Below are 15,245 nucleotides of genomic sequence, written 5' to 3'. Positions count from 1 at the left end.
TATTTTATTTTTTAATCTGATAAACTGTTTAAAAAAACATTTCCAGAAATAATGACCTGGTTACTCAAGAAAATCCACAGAACTATTTTCTTTTTTTCTTACTTTCCGGAATAAACCCTCCAACTGTATCCCTGTGCAGAGGATGGCGTACATCTACTCATGCACCAGCGGCTCATACTGGTGACAGGGTGAAATGTAAACATTACTGGCGTCCTCCTCAGCTGAGCTGAAATGTTAACCAGCTCAGTGCTGCTGGGTGAGCTAGCAGTAGATGTACGCTTCTTCAGCGCATTGACACAGCTGGCAGGTGTAATCCAGTAGAAAGAAAGTAGTTCCTTCATGAAACTGTTTACAACAAGGTCTGCTGATTATCTTGAGTGACCGAGTCATAATTTCTGGAAAGAGGCATTGCTGTTGAGTTTTTCAAATGTATTTTTTGGCACTCACAACGAAACAATATAGACTGATAAAAAGCACCGCAGGTAAAAGGAAAAAATATGTATTTTTGATTATGGGGTAAACTGTCCCTTTAATGTAACATTAAAATCAAGAAGCAGAATTGCTGCATGTTTACTTTTATTGAACAGGGAAAGAGCAGATTTAGATAGCTGTCTGGCATGAACAATGTGGCAACTAGCAAGCTCAAACTCCATCAGTATATATTTTTACTTTCTTTACTCACACCCTCGACTCCACACTGATCCTGAGGCCTGAACAACTTGTTCTGCATCAATATCTCTAAGTTCAGCATCTTTTTTCTTCCCTCTGTTATGAGTCATGCAACTTCTCTGAGGCTGGCACTGTTTGCTAGAGAAACAATCTGATATTTCTGACTATAGGCTGCTGCACTGGGAAATCTAAATCTCTGCTATAAAAGCATTAACCGACATCTATCACAGTTTTTTATCCTGAGAATTGAAATTTAATAATCCAACGATAATAACACGAGTCTCAACTTTGACTAAAGAGATTAATTCCATAAAATCTTCAAAAAATAATATAGCTTTATTCTGCTTTGCCAACAGCCAGGTATTTAGCCGGGGGGGGGGGTCATATACAAAGAATTCAGTACTTTTGTAAAGTTATTAGCGTTTTCATTTTGTAAATACCATAACGTCAAAAATTAATAGTGAAAATTAAGTGCAAATATAAAAAAGATGCATCAATATACTCACCCTGGCTTGTAAATGTCCATGGACTTCACTCATGTCAAATTAACATACAGTGGACTTTAAATTATAGCCAAAGCTTTATCAGTTCTGCCGAGAGGACATACATATTGTACAATCAACCAGTCTTATCACATTTTTTGGCAAGGCTCTCAGTTCAGAAAGTCTTCTTCTCAAATCTGCATGAAAACACAGATTGTGCAACATTACTGAAATATAACTTAAGTGACATTCAGTCTTAAATCCATTTAAACAGCGGGTTTCAGCAGAAACACAAACCAGTACAGATTATTTTAACTCACACAGAAACAGCCCAAAGACAAAAAAAGCTCTTCCAATTAATTGTTTTTCAGTGCAAAAAAAATGTTCAATTGTGAAAGTATTAAGGTGTTAAAAAATGCTGAAACCATCATTTCATCGATATACATTAATAATAGTGCTTTATGTATTCTCTAGACATATTAAATATCAGCCTTAGTCATTAGCATCTAAAAAGGATGAGCTATATTTTTCCTACTGTCAACAAATCCCACAAAAAGACCAAAACAAATTTATCCCGCTCACAAGCATCATCTGTGCATCCAAAGCCTGATAGCTTAATCTTCTTTCACATCCGTTTTTTTGTTGTTTTTTTTTACAATTAAACACATCAAACTGTTGCATTACAATAAGTTGTAGTTCATTTCAGTCAATCCCACATGCACAGTCCTTGCTGCTGTAAATACTAACAACCCCTGCAGGAAATAGTCCTCAACAAAAACACTATTTACCTCCATTTGTGTAAAATTTGATGGGAACTATTTACGTGCTGTGACATTATTTTGCCTAAAAACAGCAGAGATCAGTCTGTAACTGCTTGTCTCTCACTTTGTTTAGACACAACTGACAAATATTAGACGCAAGTAAGCATGCGATGCATATTTTATCATTACCAGATCATTTATATAACATCTAATTATCCTTTATATCATTAATAACATATTATCAGTTTGTTTTCCAAATTTGCTCGAGGCTCAAAGAAAAAACTGACTAGATGACGAAACTGTTGCTGCAGATTGAGAGCCAAACCAGAGCTCGGTGCCGTGGCACCAAATGGAAGCGGGCAGCGCTTCATGAAAAATCTGCAGGTTTTTCAGCACTTCTGCGCCCACTGTGAACAGTTGACTGTTTACATTATTGGATGTAGCTACCGTAACTTCACCCGAGGGTCGGAGACTGCTGTTTGAAGCCTCGAGTTTGGCATTTTGGCTGTCAGTATTTTGTTTTTTTGGAGCCTGAAGTGACTAAATTTGGATAAGAAGGTGGAGGAGAGAGGGATGGATCTGAATGAGAACCAGAGGACACTATTGGCACACAGCCTCTCACTCTAAGCGGCCTGCACTTAATTAAGAAAACGTAAATTGATATATAATTAAAAAAAACATCCAATGTACAGATTTCATAAATGGGGAAAATAGCTAAAGAGACCAAAACCTTTTTTTTGTTGGATCGGGCTGTAAACATGTTTATTTCTGCTGTTTAGTTAACTCACATCTGGAGGCAGCCTCGAGTGGCCATTCAAGGAACTGCAGTTTTTGACTCTTCATGTTCGCTTTATTTTTTAACCCCCTTGCACGACAACCAGCAAGCTAATATTGCTAACAAGTTAACCGTCTGTAGTGTGTTGAGTCTCTTGCTGGTTTTTGACCTTTTTATGGGATTTGTCGACAATAACAAATGTACAGAATATCACCAACCTCATCCTTTAATATTGTCTGATGGCCACGTGGAAACCGAGCCACATCCAGTCCCACATTTAGCGTTAATTAATTCATATACTCCTTCAAAGTGAAAAGAATCAATATCTAAACATCAAATATAGTAGAAATAAGGCCCAGGGAGTCTTTTTTTAGTCATACTCTGTCCCTATATTACATTTCATTTCAGCTCAAATTAATGCATTTTCTCTAATCATCCAGCTAATTCATGAACTTCCCACATTTTGGTCTGAGCTCGAGGGGTTTGATTCCATATCAATATCCTCCGACTCCTTCCCATTTGTCTGTTCATCTGCACCTTTCTCGGTGCTTGTCGCTGACCCATTTGTTGCCGACACGTTTGCCTGTGACGTTTCTTCCTCCTCCTTTTTATCTGGCACTTGATTAAAATCAGTCCTTGGGATTTTTTCCTCCCTTCCAGAAGAAAGAGAGGGTGAATGTTTTGAAGTCTTAGCGGGGGTTTGCGCTGACGGGCTCGTTTGACCGGTGGCTTTATTAGCACCAGCTTTCTCCTCCATCTGCCCGCTGGCGGCGTCCCCAGCAGGGCCGTTGCTTGGCAGCACCTTGTTGTCTTCCCTCTTCTTCTTCGGTGGTTTTTCAGTGTCTGTGTCCCCATCTGTTTGCATAATGTTGTCCGGTTCCTTGGGGGTGTCCTTCCAGTCGTTGGTTAATGTGTCCTCGCTGTCTGCACAGGGCTCGGTTTTTGTTGTCTCAGACTCAGGACTGGGTGACTGATCCATATCATCAGCATCATCTGTAGAGTCATTTCCATTCCCCAAAATTTCATTATTGGACTCTGCCTCTGCGTTTCCATTCCCAACGGTCTCCTCCTCTGGTTTTGGCTCAGGAGATGCTTCAGACAGTTTGTTTTTGTCTTTACTTGTTGTTTTATCTGTTCCTTTCTGAGCTTTCGTAACATTATCCAGTCCATCCTCTTTTTGTTGCACGACTGCTTCTCCGTCTTTGCTTTTACTCCGTGAATAAGCTTCATCTTTTCCATCTCCATTCCCAACGGCATCAGATCTTTTCTCCGTCTTCCTGAATTGTTTTTGAATCTTTCTGGGACACCACACAAACTTATCCTTTGGCTCAAAGTGATAGTAGGCAAAACGCACCAGCTCCCGGCGTTTCTGCTTGTCCCGGACAGCAAACAGGAAGTAGTCGAGCACACTGCGCTTAACACTGCTGAGGGTCTTCTTGACTAGAGTTTCTTCCAGAAAGAAGTGCACCAGTGGGGCCTGGTAGTGCTTGAAGCCCAGCTCGCCGAGGCTCTTTAAGATGCGAGTGATGCGCAGGTTGTTGTGCATATTCCTGAGAGATCACACAGTTTAAAACAAAATTACAAACAGAAATGTACTTATCTCCAATATTGTTATTGTGAGATATATAACATAATTACCTCTCCAGATTTCCAAACCGTTCCTTCCAATTATCGGCTCGTTTCACTTCGCCCGTCTCTTTGTTGACCAAACGCATGCCATAGAAGCCCAACATGAGTTCATAGGACTCGACTAGTCTCTTTTTGGCATCCTCATTCTTCTTGAACGCCTGTTGAGCAAACACAGTAGAAACAAAACTATAAGACACTAAGTGTAGGGACAACTTTCATAATCACACAGAACAGTAACAAGTTAAAATCAGGGCTGCACAATATGAGGAAAACGTGTGATAATGCAGAATATCTTAACAATGTTACATGCAATATGCAGACATTAAAGATAGATTCGCATTTCTGCTGCAACATTTTAATTTAACATAATTGATTGTTAAATTAAAAAAATGAAAATACTTTCATTATTTTATGAACATGTTGAAAATTAAACTGAACACAAAATGCATCAGCAAAAAAGTTGCATTTTAATGTACTGTTTTCTACTGATACTGATATAAATTACTGTAAAAATCCTTTAGTGCAAGATCAGTCTTTCGCGATGTGTTTGACATTGCAATGACCATATATTGTGCAGCCCTAGTCAGAATGTATGACATAAAGGGACATAAAGGGGGTTGAAAGGGTAAAATAAATGTTTGTCTTTATGTTTCTTATTTGTTTTGTCCATAAAAGAGCCGATGTTTTGAGGAAATGTTAAAGTTTTGGCTAAAGTTGCTTACACATGTCTTGTATGAGTAAAGAAGTAATGGGTCAGACTGGTGATGTTAAAAAAATAGCAATATTCTGTTGACTCATTTTAAAAGGAAACTATCGACAAAGACTACCCATAACCAGACTACCTGAGTATATTAAAATATAGCCGGAGGGTTTTTTTTATTAAGACTAGTAGTAATGATAATAGACAAAATATATTAATAAATTAACAAAATACAATCCAATGTCTAATTTTAAAAAATGTCAGCAGATAAACAGCCCTCTAACTCTGTTTAGAACAGAGAGGAGGGATGACATGCAAATGAAGATGCAGGTGTCTTAAACCAGTAAACCGCAGCAACACTGATGCATCTACCTTCTGTGGCGTGTTTTAGAAACACTCAGGCAATGATTGAGGTCATTTTAGAGAAACTGTTCCATTTTTGGGGTGATTCAACATGCTGTTTGAAGCTTTTCTAATGTGACGCATCTCCAGCCAATGCATCAAAAATACACATTCAACTCTCGATGACATTTGATTCTGGCGTTGCACTCATCAGGTATGACTTTGTGGCATGAATGTCAATGGTCAAATAAATTAGTTGTGTCGCTTTATGTTGTACCAGAAATCAGAAGCCACTGCTGGCAATTAATTTATGCATAATTACCTGTCTGTAGTGTCCATTTAAGGACTTACCTCAATTTCCTTCTTGGTGAGTTCTGAAGCCATGTAATTAACCCCCGGCTCTCGCAGTGGAAACAGCCTTACAATGGAAAACAACACAAAAACAGTTAATGAAGTTTTATAGAATTAAAAAAATATACTTAACTCATAGTGCTTCATCCTATCAAAACACTAGAGATGTTCCAATGCCATTATTTCTTCCTGATACAGATACCTGAACTTGCATATCAGCTGATGCCGAATACCAATCTGATACCACTGTGTTAAAAAAAAAGTTAAAAGACGACAGCTGTATTCTGCTAACCCCATATGGGAGTGACATTATTGCTGCCATTGTTGTATGGTCTGGCTCAAGTTAAACTAAATCATGAACAAATAAATACAGAGAATGAATAACATAGAAATTACAAGATTGCTGGCAATTTGCTGACATTACACTATTTATTGGAAATCAAATCTTCTTTGCCGCTCGAAATCAGCACTTGGCAGTGGCTGAACAGCATAACTTGCTATGTAGGCTACTCATTTAGAGAGGCAAAAAGAACAGATTTCCAGAACACCTGCAGTTTTAACCTGGTGTGAAACTACTTAAAAGTTTTTTAAAATAAATTGTGTACTTGCCAATACGCAATTCAGCATTTTAGGCAGTATCTCAGGTACTTGCGATGCAATAACCCGCCTACAACTCTGTGATTTCACAAAATACATCCTTATAAAACATCTTGAATTGGCAAGAAAAGCTCAACTTTGTCATTACTACATCACTCTGGGTACCTCTGGAATTTAGTCTCAGTTTGATCGTTTCTTTTTTAATTGAATCTGTAAATGATGTGACCACAAAAACAGCGATCATTTATAAATCTATCAAACCACCAACAATGTATGCAAAGATCAGTTTTTACCTTGATCTTTTCATTTGGAACAAAGCACTTGAGCAGGGTACTGAAACAGCAGCAGATGATAGCAGATAGTAAGCAATTGCCTTTTTTTAAGTGACAGCTGCTTGTCTGACAATGATTTTAACCATCTCTACCTGAAACCATCAATAATGCGGCAGACCATTCCAGCAAATTTTAGAGCACGCATTTCACTAATAAAGACCAGCACACCTGGTATTGCTTTTTGTTTTAGTAACAAACTCCATACTGAGAAATGTGTAACATGCTTCAGACTGCAAGGTCACCAGAGTAAGATGACTTGAGCTCTGTAACCTCCGACTGGACACAGCCAACATGCACCACAAAACGTAAACAATACATACCACTGAATGTACGAGTGAACTCTCTCTAGTCTTTTGTAGTCATTTTTCCATTCCTTGAGGAATGATTCAATGTAGACATCTGTGCCAAATCATAAAGAAAGCATCATGTCAATGCACACAGACTTTGCCAAGTACTGAAAATACATTGAGAGAAAATCTTTAAGGGCTGCACAATCAATGCAAATGTAATCACAATCACACTTTCCACAATTAAATGGCTGCGATTTAGCCATTAAAAATGCGTGCACCGCAGCTCATAGAAAACTCTGCTTCAAATCGAATCAAGCACTTCCTAAACTAACAGCCAGGCTCCACTTTAGAGGGGGGGGGGGGGGTCCTCTGTGCCTGCGCCCTGCAGCAGTGGCCTGCATGGCATGGGCAAAATGAAAATCATCTATTTAAGTATTTTGGATATAGGAGAGAACAAATCATATGAATACAGTGCACGAGACTTGTGCCAGCGCCGCAAGCAACACAACTAACTTATTTAACCGACTGAAAACACTCGACAGTGCAGTATGATGAATGCACGAGGGCCAAAAAGAATAATGCCGCTAACATTACACCACTGAATCCCAGTCCTCGTCCAGCATCATCTCATCCATGACAGTGAAGCTGCAGCGTGTCATGGTATTGTGACCAATGTAAAAAATAATGCAGCGGAAAGGATGTTTTCTTGGGAGACGCACTTGATTCAGGTGTAGAGGAAACCTGTTTTAAGTCTCATTTTGATGCAAGGTTGTTTTAATTAGGAGTACTGTAGCACAACATCGAAGTGAAAGCAGCTCTCTGTTGTTTAATTTTGGATATAAGTTTCGGTCCAATTTTATTCATGGATTTCGGAGAAGAAGAACCTTATTTTTAAGTCTTATATGGATACAATGATTGTTACACTAGCAGGAATATAGCACAACATGGAAGTTAAAGCAGTGCTCTATTTATTTAGAAGTGAAAGGGGGCAAAAAATAACCCCTACAATCAATGAATAACCGTAAAAATAGTTGTGATCTCAACATCGATCAAAATAATTGTGATTATCATTTTGGCCATAATTGTGCAGCCCTAATATCTAAATATGTTACCATCAGGAGCAGAGGGGAACTTATTGAGATAAAACTGCAAATTGTTCATTTTGTCTTCTGAGCAATCGTCATCTGTGAGATTCTGTCAAAAAAAAACAACAACACATACTTAACCTCTCTCAGCTGAGGTGAATGCGATGTATTTTGTTGAGATTTGTTAGCTGTTACTCACTGGATATTCTCTTCTGTAGTTCTGCATGTCCTTTGCTGCCCTCATGTTTCTGGGCGTGTGATGCCACTGCAAAGAAAAGTGAAAGTAAAATTAACCTCAAGCTAACGGCCCGTTGTTATATAACTTGCAGATGAATAGAAGTCGATGCATGGTTATTTAAAACAACCATGACACATCGCGTTATCGTCAGTAATGGCCTGTATTGATTATCATGACGGTAGAAAGCTGGCTAACGTTATACAGTGCAAGTTGACATGTTAAGGCCAAGCTAACCTATTCCTCACTCCCAAAAAAAAGCTTAACACTTAATTTACATTTTTCATTTTGAGTAGAAATAACACACTGTGCATAATTATCCCTGTAAGCGATACTATATAGATTTTTCAGCATAACACCAGCCACGTACAGCCACTTACATTAGGCTAACGTCAACGGCTAACGTTAGCTAGGCTAGTTAGCAAGCCTGCAGCAGAGAGGCATAAAGCTATCATTAGCCTCACAGCAATGTTAGCAAACGCCCGGCCAAGTCAGCGTGATCACACACTATGACATGGTGTAGGCACGCTATGGTATCGGCCGTGTAGTAATCAAAGCACGTACATTTAAAGACCAGCCAGATTTGTTTTTGTCTTGACATGACCGACGGGTTTGGCTCTCTCCGGCCGGGTCGTCTCCATCACTCTCTGTGTCCCAGGTCGAGTCGTACTCACACACACAGTCGTCCTCCATCATCGAAAGAAACGTTATGTGACTAGCTGAGGCTGCGTGAACGTGTTAACCTGGTTTAGCACTATAACCGGGCGTGAACAGAGTTACACTTGCATGTTCAGGTTAGACGAGGACGGCCCTGACCATCCGTCTCTCCAGTCTACCATCGTCAGACAGCGACGGTGTTGGCGGCTGCAGTGCTGATGCTGCGTTCAGGTGCTCCTCCTCAAAGTAGTAATAATCCGGTTTGTCATAATTCAGCACATTTTTTTGCTGTTTCCAAGCTGTTACTTTGCCTCTTGTAAAGCAAGGCTTTGCTTTATGGTGAAATCTAGTGGCTGAAACTTTGGCTAATTGGGGACATTTTTTTCTTAATAATTAGGTTAAGGAGGTTTCTTTAAAAATCTTACATCACATATGTCTAGCAAAAAAGGAAAAAGGAAATTTAGGCTTGATATTGAGTATTCTCGTGCTTTTTGTGAATTAAAAGAAGAAAAGAAAAAACTGGATAAACAATTAAATTGTGTAAAATGAGAAAATTCACATAACAACAGCAGCAGGATGCCAGGAAGACAACAACAGCTACAACAAACAGGAACTCTAAAGTCAGAATACAAGCCACGCAAAGCAACAAGAAACAGCAAAACAACAATGCAAAACAATAGCACAGCGACAACATATAGCTTTTTAGCACAAATAGTCATGCACGCAGCATGAAGCAACAACACACACTAAGCATAACATGCAGCTATTCAGAGCAGCAATAGAAACAAGACAGGTGCAGGGATAAAATACAACAGTCATAATGTAGACCCTAACAAAATTTTAAAAGATGCAGTAAGCAGTGTGTTTTGAAAGTCATGAGGTGTACAATTGCTTTTACTATTGGAAAAAAATTCCACATCCGCAAAAAGAAATTGGCAGACTCCAGACCTGATTTAGAACTTTTTTTCTCAAGAATTTCAACTGCACCACAATAAAAGGCCTTAAAGATAAATAGGCAGTAAAGAATAATGCGTTTAATAAATTTCACATGAACTGAGGTGGCCATATTTTAATTTTATATCACTTTTTCATTATTTATGTTTTTCTCTGTTTACATGAATCCCTGGTATGTTCAGTTCGTTGTGTATAAAAAACAACAACAAAAAACTATTACCTTAATCGGAAACCAAGTTAGCCTTTAAAAACATAGCTTTTGTGTGTTTAAGAGTAAGAAATCATACACCTCTCATGCTAAATTGCTGCTTCACAAGATCACCATGCAGCTACAGTTTAGGATAAGGAAGAAAAGAGGGTCCGTCACCAGCATACATCATACAATTCACACAAGTGTACTCTGGGTTTGTTTTGCGCTTAATGAGGTTATTAATGTGTTTTCTAATAAGTAATTCAATTTTCCGACAGACAGTGAAGGTAGCACACTTGCTGTGTTGGTTGATGGTGATAAAAACTGCAAACCAGCTGATATGAGTCAGGCAGACTATCTTAGGTACAGAAAAACTTTCACTTGATTGTTATATAAGGATAAACAACAGTAACACTATGATAGATGTGCTGATATTTAGCAATCTTTAATAATAGCAATATTAGTTATCTATCTATTGATGTAACCAATTGAATAATAAACAAATAATAAATATAAAAATATTTTCATATATTGGCTGTCTGTGAGCAGAATGTCTCATTTAAATTTATAGGACAGATTCCCTAGATTTTGATGATTTTAATGAAGATAAGGTAAGATATTTGTCCCACAGCAGGACAATTTGCAACATTACTGCAAAGCATCAGTAAAAAAAAAACTCACAATATATTAAGTACATATATTAAAAAGAAGACAGAAAGCACAGATCAGATCCAGGTCAGGGGAATGTGTCAATAATATAACATGTATATCATATAGGTCTACTGTAAGTATTAAAGAAAAAAAAAATCAGAAATCCAGCAACTGTGCTGTTGAATCATTGTATTTACATAACTGTGGGGATATTTTTGCAGTTTGTATGAGTGCACATACCCACGAACAATATGACATTTGATTGGTTTTATTGTCAGGAAAAAAATCTGAAATTTGCCTTTGCGTCCCAGGGCATTAGCCGTACAAAATTCAAAACAACATTTAACCAACCAACAAAACCAATCAACAAACACCCGAAATCACATCAGACATTGCGATAAGTGGAAGCAGTGCAACATATTGCTCTTCCCCTTTTGCATTCATTGTTTGACCCAGACACGCTGAGGCGACTGAGATCATGTTGTAAATCTCGTCACATCACAAACACTAAAAAAAGAAAACTGTGTTATCTTATCTCTCTAAGGATACCGGTAATAATTTAATTTATTTTCATTTATTATACAGAAAAACAACCAGAATTTTTTGAGCACTGGGGAATTGTCATGCACCTAATCATGTCTTTTTGGTTTCAATTTATGGTGTAAATGTCTTTGATTTTTTCAGAATTCATGTTTAGGAAAAATGCACGTTTTAAATACTGATGGGGACATGTCCCTTGGGTCTCCCCCGAAATCTGCTCTCAAATCTGTACTCAAAGCAGATCTTCCATTATGTCTATAAAATTTAAGACAGCATGTCTATGTTACAACCTTTAGAAAAACTGCAGCCAATCACGCACAAACACACACAAACACTCTCTCTCTCACACACACACACACACAAAAAAAAACACAAAGTCCAATGTATCCAATAATCCAGCCTGAGTTCTTATTAGAAGTGTCTCTCAGTCATGTATAATATCGTCAGTAAGATGAGTCGGATTCAGTTTCATACTGTCGGCACCAGCAGCACAAAGAAAGATTCAGAGGCGTGAACATATAATTTGACCATGATGTCCATCCTTTGACAGTAATTGGACAGATGCATAAATACGAGGGGGTATATTTCACCATTAGAAGATATAAATAGAATCGTGTATTATCACAGGGGGATTCAATCTTGAATGGCCGCTGGTGTGGGTTTCTATTTTTGGTCTTAGTTACTGTGGAAACCAGCGAGCTCTGCAGGCATCCAGTATTTGCTGTTGCTATTTAGTGCCTTTGCTTTTTAAAATGGATCCCCTGATGCCTCGTTCTCAGCGAGTTCAATACAGATGGAAATATTTGTTAATACAGAGATTATGATAGTTATGTAAACCCAGTCTGCCTGTGTTTGTTGTTGATTTGACAAGAATGTCATGACTTTAGTTTGAGCTTACTACTTGACCTCCCCTCCTGTAAATTGGAGCTTCCTGCTTCCTGTAGTTTATCCTGCAGGATCCGGGTGGCAGGAGTCGAGGGTCATCTCGGGGAATTCTGTTCACCCGGGTTGCACCAGTTATTTGTGAAATTCATGGCTATGTTTTTGTGCAAAGTCCTTCCCAACTTCTTTGTTAGTAGTTTCAAACTGGTTTACCAAACCTAAGCTATTTTAGAAATGTGTAAATCTGTCGCTAAACATCTATTTTACCATCAATTTTAAACTATGTAAACGGAGCGTCACTGCAGCATTGCTGGTTGTAACTCTCCAAAATAACAGTTTTAGGCTGACAAAAAATATATATAAAAATTTACTGCCTTTTCTTTGTGTGTGTAAGACTGATTTTGCTTTATTTACATGTTTGATTCAGAGTTACAATAGTGTGTGTGCGCACTCCAGTCGGCAGAAGAAAATGTTGACATTGTACGTTTTTTTTTTTCATTTTATTTTTTGATGTTGCCACACATTAAGCATAGTGCTGTTGGTCGTAAAGTTTTATCGTATCCGCTGTATGATAACATACAAACCTGCTGCAACATTAAAATAATGTATAATGCATCCTATAATTATAATCCAATAGCATAATATTCATTATTCTGATATGGGCTACTCTGCAAAATGAGCATTTTTACATTTGGTACGTGAGGTATATTTTGATAAGTAGAAGTATTGAGTACATTTTGATACTACATATTTTGGTACCTTTACTAAGTGAAAGTGTGCACGACAAAATGCATGACTTTTACCTTGTATTTCTGCACTGTGATATTTTGTGATATTTGCTAATTTGAAGAAATGATTGTGAGAGTCGTATGAAACAAGCATAAAAATCAGTTGAGATTATTTGTGAAACGCAGTAACATGAGACTTTGTGCACTCCTCAAATTAAGTGGTTTGTATTCTGTTTTATTGGAACATTAGAGAAGCAGAGAGTCATATAAATACACTCTAGTTTAATGTTACTGTTGTTTGGACTTTTGGACTTTTTATTAAGCTACATTAGTCTGTTTTTTGTTGCACAGTCTTTTACTTTGCTGGTGAAAAGTGTAACATAAACTTACTGACTAACCTAAAAAAAAAACCTTTTAGTGGTATCATAATTTAACAGATCTCATCGGGTTGCAAAATGTGTTTTGTTTCCATATGATTTGGTATGTAAAAGAGAAAATGTAAATCAACGGTAAGCAGTCACATAAACTGCTGAGGAAATAGTTGCTGATAAAGCAAACAGATGAATGGAGACAAGGGTTTTTATTTTCAATAAACTGCAAGAACGGAAAGAGAAAATAATTAGAGCCAACCTCTAAAATTATACAAAAAGTAATAAATATAAAGTGACTTTTCAACATGATGGTAGGAGATATAAAGCAGACAGGCCTCAGAGTGTTGCACCACAACACCAAATATAACTCTGCCATCTGAGGAGATAATCCTCACTCTCACTTGTCTTACCTGGTATGTTCTCCTCTGCAGATGAAGGCAACTACTTATCTGCTCTGACAGGTAAAACATTTTTATTCATGGTCTCTTGTCATGCTTAGTGAAAGTATTTCTGAGGAGGTTCAGTTTACCTCCATAAAGCATGCAGTGTATCTCCTACTTGTCACTACTTTTTGCAAGGCTGCGGCACATTTTATCATGTCAAGAAAGCTTCCTTATCCCAGCTGTTAAAACATTTTGTTGTTGGAGTTACTTTATATTTAATTACGTTCAGGTGGCAACTCTGGAACCAATTTCAGATCTTTTGTTCAATTCTTCATTTTAAATTTAAGTATTAATTTAGAAAAATGTGTTTACATTTATTTAGGCCCTTTCTTCGATAAGCTCTGCATACATGCTCATCATTATAGAGTATTTAATGGTGCATAAAGGAATTTGAGGATAAACAGGAAAAAATGTTTAATTTAAGAAGTGCATAATTGGTATTTCACTTTTTTAATTCCTTTATCAGATTTGGATGCAGCACACTGGCCTTTTCTCTCCTAAACTGCAAATTCAAACTCTGCTATGTGTCCTAAGTCATCAAATCCTTGAGTCAAAGGAAGTCAGCAGATCATTATCTTAATTAAACCCCTTGCAGTTAAATTCACAACCGTCCATACCTCTGCGTCTGCAGGTCCTTGTCTTCTCTCTGCTCACTGCTCTGCTCAGGTTCATCTGCACACAAATCCTCTCTCTGTTTCAAGCTGCTTCCTTATCTTGCACTCATGTATTGTCCCTGTAATTTTCCCCTATCCTTGTCAAAGCACAGCTGCTGTTCACTGCTAAAGACCACCTTTCACTCCTAAAAGTTTGGCTTTTACAGAGGAGCTTAATTTCTATAAGCCTTCCTCCAGGATTTTGCCAGATTTGCATTTTTCCCTCCTGCAGAATTGGCAGATAGGCTTTATTTAGTGGAGAAATGCGCCTTCGGGCACAAGGCCCTCTTTTCTCCGCATGGTGCCATGTGCATCTTTAAAAATGCTGTTTGCACCATCTGCATATTCTGAGCATCACCACAGACACTGACGAGGTCTTTGTGATTTCATGACATTTAAAAAAGGACAAATGCTTTTTTGGTCAGCAATATATATCACAAAGGGGGAGTGAAAAATAAAATAGGATTATGAGATGCAACGATACATCGGAGGGGCGCGGGTCGGTCTGCATGAGTGGCAGGGACTACGAAAATGTGGAAGTACAGCCTGTAGTTTAAGCAACAGCCCGAGAGCCAGCGAAACTGCCGCAGTTTCGCTGTGGGGGGAGGAGGGATATCTAGGCAGTGGTTAGATGATGAGAAGGTTACCACAGTTCATCTACACATACATCCCACATTGTTTTGAGACAAAGCTGGTTGAAAATATCGAAATATCCCCTAAAGGGGTAAGATTGGCCTCTGAGAGCTTCCACTATCTTTCAACTGATTTATTCTTTTGTACTTTTAATCTAGTTATAGTAATTACTGAAAACATTATTAACAAAACCAAATTTTTCATTCCAGGCTTTTTGCGGGTCCACTTTAACCCCCAGTACGACACCCAACATAGCGGACACCGAAGACGAGGACCAGCTCCCTATGGAAGCATA

General features: G+C 38.1%; 1 protein-coding gene and 1 long non-coding RNA gene across 2 annotated transcripts in view; one reads left to right on the top strand and one right to left on the bottom strand.

Annotated features, from left to right (window-relative positions):
• The window catches only part of LOC121946880, a 23,283-nt gene extending 8,038 nt beyond the window's left edge, over nt 1–15,245 (top strand). The window contains exon 3 of the long non-coding RNA XR_006106048.1: nt 15,160–15,245. This is a non-coding gene — a long non-coding RNA (uncharacterized LOC121946880). The remainder of the gene's footprint in view (nt 1–15,159) is intronic.
• Nucleotides 987–9,098, bottom strand: ogfr (opioid growth factor receptor). The gene is made up of 7 exons (XM_042491676.1): nt 8,813–9,098; nt 8,213–8,278; nt 8,041–8,122; nt 6,959–7,037; nt 5,710–5,776; nt 4,326–4,474; nt 987–4,237 (listed from the first exon to the last, which is right to left on the bottom strand). The coding sequence occupies exons 1-7, from the start codon at nt 8,942–8,944 to the stop codon at nt 3,133–3,135; spliced, it is 1,680 nt and encodes a 559-aa protein (XP_042347610.1). The 5' UTR covers nt 8,945–9,098; the 3' UTR covers nt 987–3,132.

Source organism: Plectropomus leopardus, chromosome 8, assembly GCF_008729295.1.
Source record: "Plectropomus leopardus isolate mb chromosome 8, YSFRI_Pleo_2.0, whole genome shotgun sequence".
Classification (NCBI taxonomy): domain Eukaryota; kingdom Metazoa; phylum Chordata; class Actinopteri; order Perciformes; family Serranidae; genus Plectropomus; species Plectropomus leopardus.
The sequence above is the reverse complement of the archived record's forward strand: the minus strand, read 5'-3'. Positions and strand labels throughout refer to the sequence as shown.